This window comes from Salvelinus namaycush, chromosome 5 (genome assembly GCF_016432855.1).
Source record: "Salvelinus namaycush isolate Seneca chromosome 5, SaNama_1.0, whole genome shotgun sequence".
Classification (NCBI taxonomy): domain Eukaryota; kingdom Metazoa; phylum Chordata; class Actinopteri; order Salmoniformes; family Salmonidae; genus Salvelinus; species Salvelinus namaycush.
Genome location: NC_052311.1, coordinates 24,665,214 through 24,680,854, shown reverse-complemented (window position 1 = coordinate 24,680,854; position 15,641 = coordinate 24,665,214). Strand labels below are relative to the sequence as shown.

Sequence of the window (15,641 nt, the reverse complement as noted above, 5' to 3'; positions counted from 1 at the left end):
AAACACATACATCTGGAACAGTTAACCTTTCATTTTCTATTTTTAATTTATTTAATAACAAATTAAGTGAAAAAAGCTTCTGAAAATAATTACAATGCTACAGGATTTTTTTTTGTCATCTAAAAGGAGGGAAACACATTTACACAAAAGTATATATTTATATTATTTTTTAGATGTGGCAGGGTGGGAAGGAAAGAAGGATCCCTCAGAAGCACTAGACCGAAGGGTAACAGGACAGAATAATGACAGCAAATATTACATTTATACACAGTCTTATCAAGTAAAAATAAACTGTAAAGGGAACTCACATTTTATCCATGGGAAACAGAAAATGCATCAAAGTAGGCTGAGGGGTATTTCCTAGAATAGAGACGGTTGTCATAGATTGATATTTGTACAAAACGGAGTTTTGGGAGTGATAGCACCTGAATTCTAACGGTTGTTTGAGATCGCGCCATTTACCCTGTCTCCGCCCCTTCCACCCCATTTCATTCATACCCCGTCCTTATTTAGGAGTGGTCTGGTCACCATGTCGATTGCCCTCGCACCTTCCCCGAATCCCTTGTCTGCGCCCCTCTGTCTCAGGGTGGGGCGACCTGACCAGAGTACTCCTGGAGGAGTTAGTTAGTCCACAGCACACACCTTTGGGTAAAGACAGCCTTAGAACTCCCAGGGTGAAGAGAAGAACCCCATCTGGGATGACTGACCCACCCCCACAATCGCCTGCCACCCTCACAAGAACCCGCCTAACCTCTCCCCTCCACATATCATGGAGTCCACTTCCCACCCCAACTTCATCATGCAGCGTAGGCGCCTAAACTCAAACTCCTGAGTCTCTTGTCTGGTTTAGTAAAAAAAATATATATATATACACACACGCAACTGGAAAGAAATCCTGCTCCCACTAAGTGCGCAGTAACTAAGTGCTTTCCATTCCTGCTCCCTTCAGAGGCAGCAGGTGCTTTTAAGCCTCCCTGTCCTACAGTCTTTTCTCTTTTCACACAGATGTCCCCAACCTCTCCCTGTATCCCCTGTCCCAGACAGAGGAGGCGGGCTCTAGGATATCCTCTGGATCAGTTTGTCTTCAGATAGGCAGTAGAGGGTGTTGACAGACAGCTCAGAGATGAAGGTCTCGCAGGCTTTGCGGGACACACTCTTGCATTCCCGCAGGTCCAGCAGGGAGAGGCAGGAAAGCCGGCGGAGGTACCGCAGACACGAGTCTGTCAGCTTACTGCAGCCTGGGAGATAAATCAAATCAAGTTTATTTTATATAGCCCTTCATACATCAGCTAATATCTCGAAGTGCTGTACAGAAACCCAGCCTAAAACCCCAAACAGCAAGCAATGCAGGTGTAGAAGCACGGAGAGAGCATAGAGCATAGAGACCGAGGCTCAACACTAACAACAACTCACTAACAACAACTCAATATCAAGTACTAGTCACAATCGTGTGTGTGCACACTGCTCCAAGTCTCAGCTGTGGCTGTGTACGCCTGAGTCCAAGTCTTACCCCCCAGGTTGAGCTCGGTGAGTGTGTTGCGTGTAGAGGAGCCCACAGCAGTGAGCAGGTTGATGGACTGGTCAGTGAGGCCTCCACAGTGGGACAGGTCCAGACGGGTCAGCAGGGGCATGTGTCTGATCACCAGCCTCAGAGTAGAATCACTGATCTCCAGCCCCGCCAGACGGAAAGACTGCATGTTCCTCAGCTGACTGCGGTTATCACAACCTAGAGAGAGATGGGGTACAGGTAGACAGGAATTAGGGCAGGAAGAGGGAGGGAGAGGCAGAGGAGAAAGAGAGGTGACAGGAGGAAGGCAGTGGAAGAGAGAACAAAATAGAAAATATCTGTCTGCTGTGGACTCCAGCGGGACACAGCTAATTCATTTGGTATGACAAGGGATTTATCCAAACAGTATTTAACTCAAAACAGAAAATGGTGGAGAAAAGGGGCGGGATGTGTTGTCTCACCTGGTGGGTTGAGCAGGTCCCTGATCTGTCCGTCTTTGATCCCGTCGGCCCACCGAAGGTCCAGCGTGCGCAGGAGGGGGCAACCGGGCGAGCTAAGAGCCGAAATTGAAGACCAGGAACAGCCAGACAACATGAGATCCTTCAACCCTGAGCCGGAGAGAGAATAAGTTACATCTCCAGAGTGAGTAGTAGGCCAAGTGTGTGAAGACATGTTTGGTGGCTTGTGTGTGTATTGTGTGTACCAGGCAGGCGGTTGATGAGCCAGGTGAGTTGTTTCTTGGAGATGGCGGTCCAGGAGAGGTCCAGGGTGACTGGTTGGCGTTTGATGATACCTGACAGAGCCTGAGGACTGATGGATTTAGACACGCTCAGATCGATCCGCATCCACAGCCTCTTATCCAAGCTCCTACACGAGAACACACACACACGTTTTAATTGGTTATCGAGCTCCTATACACTCTTGCGCATGCAGACACGTTCATAGTGTGTGTGTGTATATAAAATGCATTCTAAATTGTTTTTCTCTCTTACCATTTGTGCCAGTTCTTGCAGACGGCCATGCAGACACAGAGCTCTGCACGAGTCAGGTAACGGAAGACAGATACCCAAACCTCCCTCTCACAGCCCGGCTCGTTCCCTCCATTCGCCACCTCCCTCCCCCCATCCTGTATAGCCGACAGAGGGAGGCGTAGAGGAGGAACAGGAGAGGAGGAGGAAGCGCTGTTGTCTGTTCTCTCTGGTCTGCCTGGCCTCATTCTCCTCTCGTCTGGATGGGAGCCCCGTGTGTGTGTGCTGCTGCCCCGGGTGTGCGTGTGTGTGTCTGAATGCGAGGGTGCAGTGTAAGGGTCTGGGGCGTGGTTCCTGAGGGGTGGTCGGGCCAGGTTCTTGCGTTGGATGCAACTCTGGCCGGGAGGGGCAGGGCGGGGGGCGACTGCAGCCTCCAGTTTCGGGACAATGGCCCCCGGATCACGTTTGGCCCTCGACGGCTGTAGGGTTACTGTGAGATACGAGCCCTTCATGAGGTCGTCGCTAAGGTCCGACACTACGAGGACCGGTGGCTCCGTTTGTGCCTGTCCTCCTTCCCTCCCGTCTTCATCCATCTCTTCTTCTCCATTTTGGTTGGACTCCTCACTCTGTTCCTCTTCCTCATCTTCTTTGGCTGCTCCTCTTCCTCGTCTCTGTGGTCGGTTCTCTTTGTTCCGTCTGGCCCGCACGCCGTTCTCCCTCTCCTCATCACTACTACTACTACTACTACTGCTGCTGGTGCTGCCGCTGCTGCTACTACTGCTGCTATCACTCTCTTCCTCTGCTCCTCCGTGTCTCTGTCCTCTTCTTCCTCTCCCTGCTGCTCCTCCTCTGAGCCGTACTCCTCTCCCACTCCCTCGCTCCCTGTGCCCCTCTCCCCTGCCTGCGGGGGCCAGGCTGAGGGAGGGTTGGGGGGGCTGGAGGCGAGCCCCTGTAGGGGAGCGGTAAGGGGAGCCTCTGAAGGACCCACGGCCCCGGGACAGTCTGCCAACAGGGGAGCGGAGGCGAGAGGACACCCCTCTCTGGAGGTGGGCTAGACCCTGGGAGTACAGGAGCTTAGGAGAACGCTCCAGAGACAACGTCTGCTTCTGTAGAGGATAATGGGTAAATGGGTTAAACAGTGCTTTGGTTTGAATAATCATGCACTGGTTTGGAGAATTACTGTGCTTTAAAATAGGACTGCATGTGCTTACCGATTGTAAGATTTTGCTGCGCTCCAGTTTGATCTGCAACAAAGAGTAGTAAGAGATTTAAGAGGAGATTACTTGGTGGTGAGGAATGTTTGTACAATAGATTTAGAGCTTTAACACAGACCTCTAAACAAAATCCCAAAATCACTCTAGCAACCCCCCCCCTCACCCTCTTCCTGAGTCGTAGCTCCAGCGCTCCGGCTCTCTTCCTGTTTTGTTGTTGCTGCAGTAACAGCCGCTGAGAGGGAGGGGGCGCTCTCTGCTGGGACAGAGAGGACATCAGGGGGGGTCTGCCTCGTCGTCCCTTCCTCACCCCACCGCCTGCCTCCCCATCTCCTATCCCCTCTCGGTGGGCATGATTCGACGTAGAGAGAGAACCTGTAGACACCGTGCTGTCCTCATCACTGCTGGACGACTGAGACCGAGAGGGAGAGTGAGACGGGGCATCATCATGATCACTAAACGGGTATCAATACAGTAGATGAGTATTGTCTTATAGGGACATAGAGGAAGAGAGAGAGACACAGAGAGAGGGTCACAGACCGAGAAAGGGAGAGGAAGAGTTAGAGTTGGGGTACCTCCGATGAGCCTTCTTTGCCCTGGTAACATTTGGGACACTCCCAGCAGCTGGGCAGGTCCTTGTTGATCCTGCTCTCCCCAGGAACCTGAGAGAGAATTAACAGTTATAGCACCTGCCATACACACAGAGGACTGTTATATACAGCTATAACACCTCAATCATCAGTAAGGGCCATTTGAGTTTTGTGGGATACATACATTGTAAAGAAAATGTGAAATGGAAGTATGTTGCACAAGAAGGATTTTCCATGTGGATTGTAGTACAGCTATACATGTATCTGCTAGTGCGAGGCCTGGTCACCTTGATGCAGTCCGGGTGGGCGATCTGAGCACAGTTGGAGCATTCCATGAGGGTTGTGGAGGAGGGGCTTGCGTCTGAACACTCCTGCTTCCCCTGGCCCGCTCCACACAGAGCACACACCGCTGAGTTAGGCAGGCCAGGCTGGAGACAGGGAGAGACCAGGGTCAATATACTACACACACACCTCTCTCTGAGTAGGAAGGCACTGCACTGGCTACTCACAGCGAGACACTGCCTCATCATGCAGCCCTTCTTCATGCGCCCGGGTCCTCCGAACCTCCTCATATCTTTGCAGAAGTTGCATTCCCCGCACTCCTTCCTCTGGCAGGCTGCACAGTGTTTGCAGCGCACGCGCCTCCGTCTCAGAGCCGAGATAGAGGTGGGCTTGGCAGGGCGCGGGACCACGGCCTTGTGGGGCATGGCGAGACGAGGACGGTATACCGCTGAGGGGGGAGGGGGCTGGTACCACGAGGGCTGCAGAGGGGGAGAGGAGACCGGAAAGTTAGAAAGTTAGTCTGTCCCTGTGTTGTTGAGACCTTGACTCTGGTGAGTAAATGTATGACACCTGTATGTTAGGTGGATGTTTGAATGTGTGTATGAGAGGCATGTGCTCTCTGGCTCACCCTCTTGGGCCACTTGACGATGGGCTTTCCGGTGTAAGACAGCTTGGGGTCATCGTTGCAGTGTTCCTCCAGAAGAGCCTGAAAACAGCAGAACATTAGCCATATCAGGGTCATGTCTCACTGTATCACAACCGGCCATGATCGGGAGACCCATAGGATGGCGCACAATTGGCGCAGTGTCGTCCGGGTTAGGGGAGGGTTTGGCCGGGGTAGGCCGTCATTGTAAAATAAGAATTTATTCTTAACTGACGTGCCTAGTTAAATTTAAAAAAACATGCAAGACTTGACTGAGCAGATTACAAATGGATGCAGACAGCTGGATACTAATAGGTACCATTCCAATATCTACAGTAGCATAACATTTAGAATGAAGCTATTGGCCATGCACTGGAAGTGTATGCTAGTGTGGATATTGAAACGTAGCCATAGACTGATGTATATAGCTAGTGCAGCCATAGACACGTCCTGTGTAGCTCAGTTAGTAATGCATGGCTCTTGCGACCTCAGGATCGTGGGTTTGATTCCTGCTGGGGCTAACCATACAATGTATGCACGCACTACTGAAAGTAGCTATAGATGAAAGCATCTACTAAATAATATATTATTATATTCTAGACTGGTGTATTGTACCCACCCGTATGTCATGGAGCAGAGCGGGGGCATTACGGATGCCTGCGGGGACACACTTTTTGTGGGCCGGCAGCTCCTCCAGCTTCCCCAGCAGGTTCCACAGCCCCTCCAGCTCCAGGGGAGTCAGGTTTACTCTCACCCCCGGCTTAGTGGCACCAGGAAGGGGGAAGGAATCGTCATCAGACTCTTCCATTTTGACCTTGGTCTCACTTTCCTCCTCCTTTTCTTCCTCATCATCGTCTCCCTCTTTCTTTTCCTCTGTGCCATTTTTCACGTGGCCGTTGAGTTTGTTCTCCGAGTCTTCACGGGTCAGACCTGACAGAAGGATAAACTCAGAGGAATTAATATTGAGAGAAAAGAGAAGGAGGGGAAACAAATGAGACAAAATATGAAATTGTATACTCACCAACGCCAAGCGAGTGCTTCTGGAAGTCGGGGGTGAGGTGGGAGGTGTTGGTCAGGCAGTAGAGATATCTTTCCAACACGTACCAGCACATCTCATAGTAGAAGGGGTATCGGAACTTAGCCGGGACCTGGAGAGGGGACAAGGACAGCAGTACACATGAGATATTGGAAGTCAGCAATTCCTTTTCCCCCTAATCAAGTAGTACTCATCCAAACTCATGGATCTGCAATACAGTAGTGCGTTACCATACGGTACAGTAGGGCGGTACGGTAGTGTGTTACAGTGTGCAGTAGGGTACGGTACTCACTCGTGTGCGGTCCTCAATGTTGTAGATGTTGAGCTGCATGGGGATGTTGAAGCTGTGAAGGAAGTTTCCTCCAAACACCAGTGTGTCCTCAGGGGTGTACACAGCATGGATCCAGCCTAGACAGTTGGGGAGGTTAGATTATGTTTGTGTTGGAATGTCTGTGTCCGGGTGTGTCTGAGGGTACGTCTCAGTGTGTACATACCGGAGGGGATCATGAAGGTGTATCCCTGCTTCAGTTCTATCCTCTGACAGTCCTGGGCCTTGTCCCCCAGGAAAATGTCTCCCTGTTTCCCTGACAACACCCAGTTCTCATACAGCTCCAAGTTCTGGGGTGTGGGCGGGATAAGCCAGAACACCTACAGGAGGTCAGAGGTCAGGGTTGAAGAGTGGGATAGACAGAGATACAATAAAATAGTAAATTGGCATTTGTCTTAAACCTTCATAACTCTAGAATGTGATAATGGCAGCCATCTTGGTCAGGGATAAATTACACTGCTCAAAACAATAAAGGGAACACTTAAACAACACAATGTAACTCCAAGTCAATCACACTTCTGTGAAATCAAACTGTCCACTTAGGTAGCAACACTGATTGACAATACATTTCACATGCTGTTGTGCAAATGGAATAGACAACAGGTGGAAATTATAGGCAATTAGCAAGACACCCCCAATAAAGGAGTGGTTCTGCAGGTGGTGACCACAGACCACTTCTCAGTTCCTATGCTTCCTGGCTGATGTTTTGGTCACTTTTGAATGCTGGCGGTGCTTTCACTCTAGTGGTAGCATGAGACGGAGTCTACAACCCACACAAGTGGCTCAGGTAGTTCAGCTCATCCAGGATGGCACATCAATGCGAGCTGTCGCAAGATGGTTTGCTGTGTCTGTCAGCGTAGTGTCCAGAGCATGGAGGCGCTACCAGGAGACAGGCCAGTACATCAGGAGACGTGGAGGAGGCCGTAGGAGGGCAACAACCCAGCAGCAGGACCGCTACCTCCGCCTTTGTGCAAGGAGGAGCAGGAGGAGCACTGCCAGAGCCCTGCAAAATGACCTCCAGCAGGCCACAAATGTGCATGTGTCTGCTCAAACGGTCAGAAACAGACTCCATGAGGGTGGTATGAGGGCCCGACGTCCACAGGTGGGGGTTGTGCTTACAGCCCAACACCGTGCAGGACGTTTGGCATTTGCCAGAGAACACCAAGATTGGCAAATTCGCCACTGGCGCCCTGTGCTCTTCACAGATGAAAGCAGGTTCACACTGAGCACATGTGACAGACGTGACAGAGTCTGGAGACGCCGTGAAGAACGTTCTGCTGCCTGCAACATCCTCCAGCATGACTGGTTTGGCGGTGGGTCAGTCATGGTGTGGGGTGGCATTTCTTTGGGGGGCCGCACAGCCCTCCATGTGCTCGCCAGAGGTAGCCTGACTGCCATTAGGTACCGAGATGAGATCCTCAGACCCCTTGTGAGACCATATGCTGGTGCGGTTGGCCCTGGGTTCCTCCTAATGCAAGACAATGCTAGACCTCATGTGGCTGGAGTGTGTCAGCAGTTCCTGCAAGAGGAAGGCATTGATGCTATGGACTGGCCCGCCCGTTCTCCAGACCTGAATCCAATTGAGCACATCTGGGACATCATGTCTCGCTCCATCCACCAACGCCACGTTGCACCACAGACTGTCCAGGAGTTGGCGGATGCTTTAGTCCAGGTCTGGGAGGAGACCCCTCAGGAGACCATCCGCCACCTCATCAGGAGCATGCCCAGGCGTTGTAGGGAGGTCATACAGGCACGTGGAGGCCACACACACTACTGAGCCTCATTTTGACTTGTTTTAAGGACATTACATCAAAGTTGGATCAGCCTGTAGTGTGGTTTTCCACTTTAATTTTGAGTGACTCCAAATCCAGACCTCCATGGGTTGATAAATTTGATTTCCATTGATAATTTGTGTGTGATTTTGTTGTCAGCACATTCAACTATGTAAAGAAAAAAGTATTTAATAAGAACATTTCATTCATTCAGATCTAGGATGTGTTATTTTAGTGTTCCCTTTATTTTTTTGAGCAGTGTATGTTCTATTAAATTCTGTGGCGATTCAAATGTGACACATCAAGGCTCTAGTTCTCCTGGGTGTTGTCTCACCTTTCCCCCCCGCAGGATGTGGTACCAGACCGACGTACCGCCAAAGTCAACGTGGAAGTCTGTGAAGCAGCCCTGAACACTCATCAGACAGTACCTGAAAGACAGAGATAGAGGGAAGAAAATACATCTTTACATCCAACATCAACCAGTGCTGAAACAATGTAATAAAGACATTATATTCAATCAACTCACGCTTCCACCCACAAAGACTGCATGGGGTAAAATTAATCAGTGTGGTTGAGTACATGAGGAAGGAAGGCCATGTAAAGGCACGGGACTCACTTCTGCACTTTGGGATACTGCATTTCTATTATGGAGTTGGTTGAGTCTCTCTGTCTCTCCTTTAGGTGCCTTGGCCACATGTTGTCCACCCAGTCTATCAAATCCACCTGGGGAGAAAAGGTCAGTAAAGACATACATCACTAACTGTCCAGGGCTCTGTGGAAGTGATAGCCCAGCGTTTACAATGGTCAGACTCCCAAGCTTGCCATGTGATAGTTTGGTGTTATGTGTGTATATCTTTCAAGCTGAGGTGTCTGACGAGGTTTTCTGGTTTGCGTGTGTGTCTTACCGAGGCGGGTCGTTTCACCAGGTTCTCCAGCTTGGTGTGACTGAACTCCAGGCTGATGACGTTATAGAGCTTATCTCGCTCCGAGGGCGGGGTCTCGTAGTACCGCCGCCATTGGGCCATGGACATCTCGATGCCCTTCTGAGTGGTCACATCCATAACGTCAACCATCCTCCGACTGCCTATAAGAGAGGGAGACAGGCAAAGGGCAGGGAATATTGTTCACAAGGGCTGCAGCACTGTTAAATCAGTTGAAATCAGCAACTGTGAGTTCATAGTTTGGACCTTACCTACAAACAGCTTGACATCACTCACACTGAAATCAGAGTCTGGCATCCTGAAAGAATGCAAGCGAGAGGGAGTGAGAGAGCGAAAGACAGAGAGGTTATTAAATACATCTGGAAAATCAGAGAGTGAACCAACTGTTATATTTCTATCCAGGCACAGATATGCAGTGAGGAAGGTCGGTTAGATAATTAGAAAGAAGCGTGACCTACTCTAAGCCGAGGCCGTCTTTTTTCTCAAAGACGATAGGGTCTCTCAGCCCCTCCCTCTGGATGTACTCGAATGTGAAGTCTGCAGAGAAACACATTATAGACAATGCAGGGTAGGCACACCAAGAGTAATAAAAAAAATGGAATAATCCATAATTAGGGCCATGATTTTTGCCAGATTAAAAAAATATATATACATTTTTCCAGGTCAAGATCATCACAACATAAGAGAAACATGGTTAATGCCTCTAAGGGATATCACAGCGTGGTTTGACCCGACCTTTTCCATCCATGTGTTTAACCAGGTAGGAGTTGAACCTGTCACTCTGCAGCTTCTCATCCAGGTCAAATGTCCTCTTCCCCTCAATCTCATCGTCCGAGATCCCGTCATCCTGGTAGCGCCGCCGCGTCCCCGTACGCTAGAGACACAATGCAGAAACTCAACTTGTTGTATCACTTTGAATTAGTTTTCTCCTGAGACCATGCATATGTAACAGTATTGCTTCCACTCAAGGAGCACAGTTGTCGCTCGACCACGAGATCATTTGCAGACCGTTCACTCTTCGGTCTGCATGGTCAATGCAGCAGATGCAACAATATGCAGGGTTTTAACTGTATCAAAAAGGGGCTTAGGTGGTGGGCGAGGCAATGGGCCCAATCAGTCCAGCTGGACATTAGAGAAAATTTTAGAGGACCCCATCTTGGCGGTGTAGAGAAATGTTTTAATACTTATGCAAATGTCCTTAAATTCTACAAATTTCTCCATGTAACAGAGAAATTGTTTCAGTTTTAAAGCGAATTTCCTGTATTCTACACATTTTGCCATAGAGCTGAGAGAAAATCTTGCAGTTTTTAAGCTAATATCCTGCAATTGTAAATATTCCGTCATTGAAGCTGAGAGAATTTAGCAGTTTTAAAGCTAATTTCCAGCAATTCTATGCATGTGGCCATGGCTAATGCCGTGTTATTTTGTTCAAACATAATAACAAAAACAATACTGCTAAATTAATTGTTTTGGGAAGTTTCGATTCTCCCCGACTGTCTAGCTTTTATTTAGGTGATTGTTCATTTCTCAAAGATATTATTTAAAAATATAAAATCCCTGATATGATGACAACATCGATGCTGCTTTCCACTCTGTACTTAATATAAATCCACAAACGTTCTATAATTACACTATTAGTTTGTGTATCTTTCTGTCTCCAAACAGATAGTTTACCTTTTCTTAGCAAGTTGTGACTAAAATAAATTGTGTTAGCCGCAAATGCTAGCTAGTTAATAAATGTATTGAGACAGTCAGAGCAAACATAGCTAGCTAATACACCCCGATACCAGTGCTGGTGTAGGCCTATATCAGCATGTTGTTTGTACGAGTAAGTGAAGAGAAAACATTTAATGTAGCCAAAGATTATAGGGTGCCACACCCCTGGTAAACACTTTGGTTCCTACCCTGTCACAATTACAGCTCCATAGAGATCCTGATAGTATTATAATTCTTAATCATACAAACGCCTCCCTGGCTTTTCATTTGTTGTCAAACACTGTATTCGAAGTGCCCACTGTTGCATTCTTACTATAGAATTAGAATAATCATTTTATTTATATGATTTCAACAGTTCACCCAAGTGTTTTGATTTAAATAGCAATACTTGGTTAAAAATAAGGCCTCATTTTTTTTGCCCATATCATGCAGCCCTACATGGCAGTGGAAATTAACTCAAATTAGATCAACTTTTGGTTGAAGTTTGATTGAACAGCATAACACAATCAGAATGGTGAAAGCCCCATTGAAATCACTTACAATGTATGTGTTGCCAACCTAAGTAGGGTCATGCACAACTCCAAGCAAATTTTGAACTTTTATTATTCAAAAACATAACATTAAAAATTTGTAGCATATTGTGATATTTTTTGCCCATACCGCCCAGCCCTATATAGATTCATAACACAAAGAGTTACAGATGAGTCATTCGGTCACTTAATGGTCCGCGTGGGCATCACAGGAGGGGCTTATCCTACTACGACCCCATTCCCTCTATGCTCTCATAGTTTGGCTAGACAGATGGGTCCAGCACAACCCCCCCCCCCCCCCCCCAACCCTATCTCTACTCAAAACACCAAGCATGCTGTTTCCTACTCAGCTGGACTGTTCCATTCTCATATCTTGATTTAACCACAGTTTGAAAGACATGGGACAACATTCCATTATTATCTATAATTCTATGGATTGTTTTTAATGACAGCAGAGAAAACAAAATCACACCCCTTAGAATGGACTAATTGTTCTACAAAGGACAGCTGTGTCTGTGGGTTGTCACAACTGAATACATGTCCTTTGCTCTTGGGGTTTTATGCTGGGCATCTGGATAAGCACTTTGTGACAACTGCTGATGTAAAAAGGATTTATAAAATACATTTTACTGAATGATGTCCTTTGCCCTAAATTAGTCACTGCACGAGAACAAAAAAGTTAAACCTAATGTAAGGTACACGAGTAAGCATTTTCAAGTAGGACAACACTAGTGAATTTGAACCTACATTGAAGCTACTGACACACATTCAGTATTTCGTCATGCCAACAAATAAGCAACACTATCTATTGCTTGAGCTCGTTAACGATGCAAAAGTGGTTTTGAGTAAGGAAACTATCATTTTCTTATTGTACACTTGCAAAATGGTGCAACTTGGCCAACTCCAGAAGTATATTGGTTAAGTTAGCATGCCTAAACGTTTCTGGTAAAACGAACGTTAGCTACTTACCAAGCGCTTGCTGTAACGAGGGTTTTGGTCTTCCATAACCTAGGTATGCAATGAGACAGTTTTAGGAATATGAAGATAAAATACCGGTAAGAGTCCTGGCACTTGGATTGACAGTTTGCCAGATAATATAGGACCAATAATGATATAGTTCTATAGTTGGCGACAAGATTATAGAGGAATAGCCTAACTCCTAACTAGCTGGTTATCAGTTACTAACGTTCATTTGGATACATTGCTAATATAGGCTAGCTATGTTTTTGTATTTTACTAGGCAAGTCAGTTAGGAACAAATTCTTATTTACAAAGACGGCCTACCGGAAACCAGTCGGTTAACTGCCTTGTTCAAGGGCAGAACGACATATTTTTACCTTGTCAGCTCGGGGATTCGATCCAGCAACCTTTAGGTAACTGGCCCAACGCACTAAGCTACCTGCCGCCCCGTAACCCTAGGAACAACCGATAACGTTGATAGCCAACTAACGTTATTCTTTTGCAAAAAAATGTTAATAACAAATTCGAATTTTATTTGCAACAAAACCAGTGAGTTAGATGGTTGTGCTTGGCTTATGGTACAGAACTGACCGACTTGCAGCAGACGCTGTTGTTAGCTGTCTGGCTAGCTAGACTAGAGTGAACCTTAGCTGCCAGAATGTTGCTAGCTAACGTTAACTAGCTAACTTTCGCGAATACATGTGTGTGTCTGGTTGTCTCCTGTTCGAACGCAATAGCCGTGTTAGGCTACATTTATGTGGGGCATTTCTTAAAAATATACACAATAGCTAGCGACTTCATTCACGGAACGTTAGCCCGCTAGCTAGCTACCTTTAGCTAGCCATGTAACTTACATTACCTAGCTTACTATTGGGGAAAATGCTATTATTTTCACTGTACCACTGAAATAACTCCTTGGGTTGTTGTGGTCTATACGTTGTCCTGTAGAACGGCTTTTATGGGTTATCCTTGAAGTTGGTATCCATTTTATATCATTTTAGCTGTGTAGTTTGTTATCCATGTTATTGTGCGATAAGTTAAAGCGATCGCTTCGGGACGCCATTTTCAGCTGAGCACAAAACACACAGGGCGGATTCTATTCATCTGAGCGGCGGGGCACCGGTCTATGGCCGGTGACGTCAACGGGCAAAGCGGTGAGGGAGGAGCGCACTCTCAAATCGAACAGTAATCTACGCCGCTCGGTCATGTTGTCAACCAGGCAGCATTGTGCTTCGTTCATAAACATACCACATCTCCTTTCCATTAAATATGTTAGAATATTGTTTGGGAAAGCAGATAAAGCGTTTTTATCTAAATCAATCCTACTCATTACTCCATGTGCTAATTACGTGACGTTTGTTTTGAACGGGGCTCCTGGCTCACGCCCGGGAGCAGCAAGGTTCCAAAACGAATGGAATCAACGTTCGTCCATGCAAAACACGTCTACCCGGACGCCCGGGACAGATTGATCCCCTTCCCGAACGAGAACGATCCGCCTCCAATTTACACTGACCTCCAATAGTAAATTGATAAATCAACATACGAATGTTGTGATTGGGCAAAAGTTATGTCATTCCGTGAAGCAGGCGGAGCCCACGTGGTGTGTAAACCTATGGCTGTAGAGACCACTGACGTATGCAAAACATCTATTCGCTGGAGTGTCCAAATTGGGTCAACAAGAGAGCCTATCATCAGACCAGTATGGGGAACAATTTACGTATATAAACCAATCATATCGGACTCTGACTATATTGAGACTAAAGACTCCCAGTAAAGACCGATTGATTAAAGGACAAGGGGACAAGGGGACAATAGTTGTCCCATTCAACTCGTCCCATTCAACTCATCTGAATAGCACCTGCCAACGGAAAAAAATCCATATTATTTCAGATGAGTACAAAGAGAGAATCAAAGACAAAGATAAGAGGCGCACTAATACTATGCACACACAATATTTTATTACGTAACAGGTTTTACTAGGCTGACCCACAACCACACTGAATGACAAACCGCTCATCACCGAAAATACCATCACTAACAATTCAGCACAATACATGACACAGCATACCGTGAAACAATGTTGTATGACTGACAACATACATACAACCTTACGAAACAAATACACATTCAATAAAAGACATGCCTGGGGAAATAAAGGATTTTTACCATGAATCACGGCTATAACTGTATTTATAACTTGGAATTTTGTGCTAAAATATAATATAATCTATATTTTATTATGCACATATTTCATTGATACCTTTAATTGCATCATTGATACCTTTAACCAAATATACCCCCAACGTATTTTGCATACAGATGATACTCCTACAACGTCCTGTCATCGCCAGGGGCGCCAATCTCAGTTCATAGGTCTACGGGATTTTCATTTGAGTCCTAGGATGGAATATCACACTGACCCTATGTCATCTGAATGAGAAATTGAAGCAGTGAGCTAAATAAATACACATTTAAAAAACAATAAGACATTTTCCTACAGCAAGAGGACAGAGAGAACCAGGTCAGGGAGCATGGGAGGCTGAGGTAAGTAAAGGTTATTTTTACATTTATTTTTCGATTCGAGTAATAAGGAAGAAACGGACACCAGTCAAAAAGGTTCTATGGGGGAAACAGGCCATTCTTCTGTTCATCTGAAAGCAAGGGAAAGGAAAAATATAATGAAAAAAAAAAGAGGAAACAGACAGTTTTCCATTGATAGTCATGTGGACTGTAATCTAAATGGTGCTAGATGGATAACCGTGTGTGTGTGTCCTTTACCTGTTGTAAACCTCTATGAGAAGAAACTATACAAATAGGAAAACCCAACGATCCCGATAATGGCACAGCACAATGTGATCATCATCTTCTTCTGCAGATTCAAAAAAAACAACAGAGCAAAAGAAGTGAGAAACGAAAAAAAGAGGATAGGAACCCATCACAGTTAAAATATAACAGAACGGATTGCTTGTCCCTATTGGAGTTAATCAAAAAAACACTTAAAAGTATTTAACTGATTCATTAAATACAACCTACAGTATACACTACCGGTCAAAAGTTTGAGAACACCTACTCATTCAAGGGTTTTTCTTTATTTTGACTATTTTCTACATTGTAGAATAATAGTGAAGACATGAAAACTGTGAAATAACACATATGG

The 15,641-nt window shown here is 46.3% G+C and overlaps 1 protein-coding gene across 2 annotated transcripts; it reads right to left on the bottom strand.

Moving 5' to 3' along the window:
* Nucleotides 1-21: 21 nt before the first annotated feature.
* Nucleotides 22-13,578, bottom strand: kdm2ab (lysine (K)-specific demethylase 2Ab). 2 transcript variants are annotated; one of them, XM_038993801.1, is made up of 23 exons: nucleotides 13,385-13,578; nucleotides 12,494-12,532; nucleotides 10,014-10,152; nucleotides 9,737-9,815; nucleotides 9,530-9,576; nucleotides 9,243-9,421; nucleotides 8,954-9,060; nucleotides 8,672-8,765; nucleotides 6,732-6,885; nucleotides 6,530-6,645; nucleotides 6,223-6,349; nucleotides 5,821-6,131; nucleotides 5,187-5,264; nucleotides 4,786-5,037; nucleotides 4,564-4,704; nucleotides 4,262-4,348; nucleotides 3,853-4,098; nucleotides 3,687-3,719; nucleotides 2,500-3,581; nucleotides 2,211-2,374; nucleotides 1,969-2,115; nucleotides 1,511-1,726; nucleotides 22-1,238 (listed from the first exon to the last, which is right to left on the bottom strand). In XM_038993801.1, exons 2-23 carry the CDS (start codon nucleotides 12,527-12,529, stop codon nucleotides 1,057-1,059), a joined length of 4,017 nt encoding a protein of 1,338 aa, XP_038849729.1. In that variant the 5' UTR covers nucleotides 12,530-12,532; nucleotides 13,385-13,578; the 3' UTR covers nucleotides 22-1,056. The 2 variants fall into 2 exon arrangements, with proteins under 2 accessions (XP_038849729.1, XP_038849730.1); XM_038993802.1 differs by lacking the exon at nucleotides 12,494-12,532.
* Nucleotides 13,579-15,641: the final 2,063 nt, after the last annotated feature.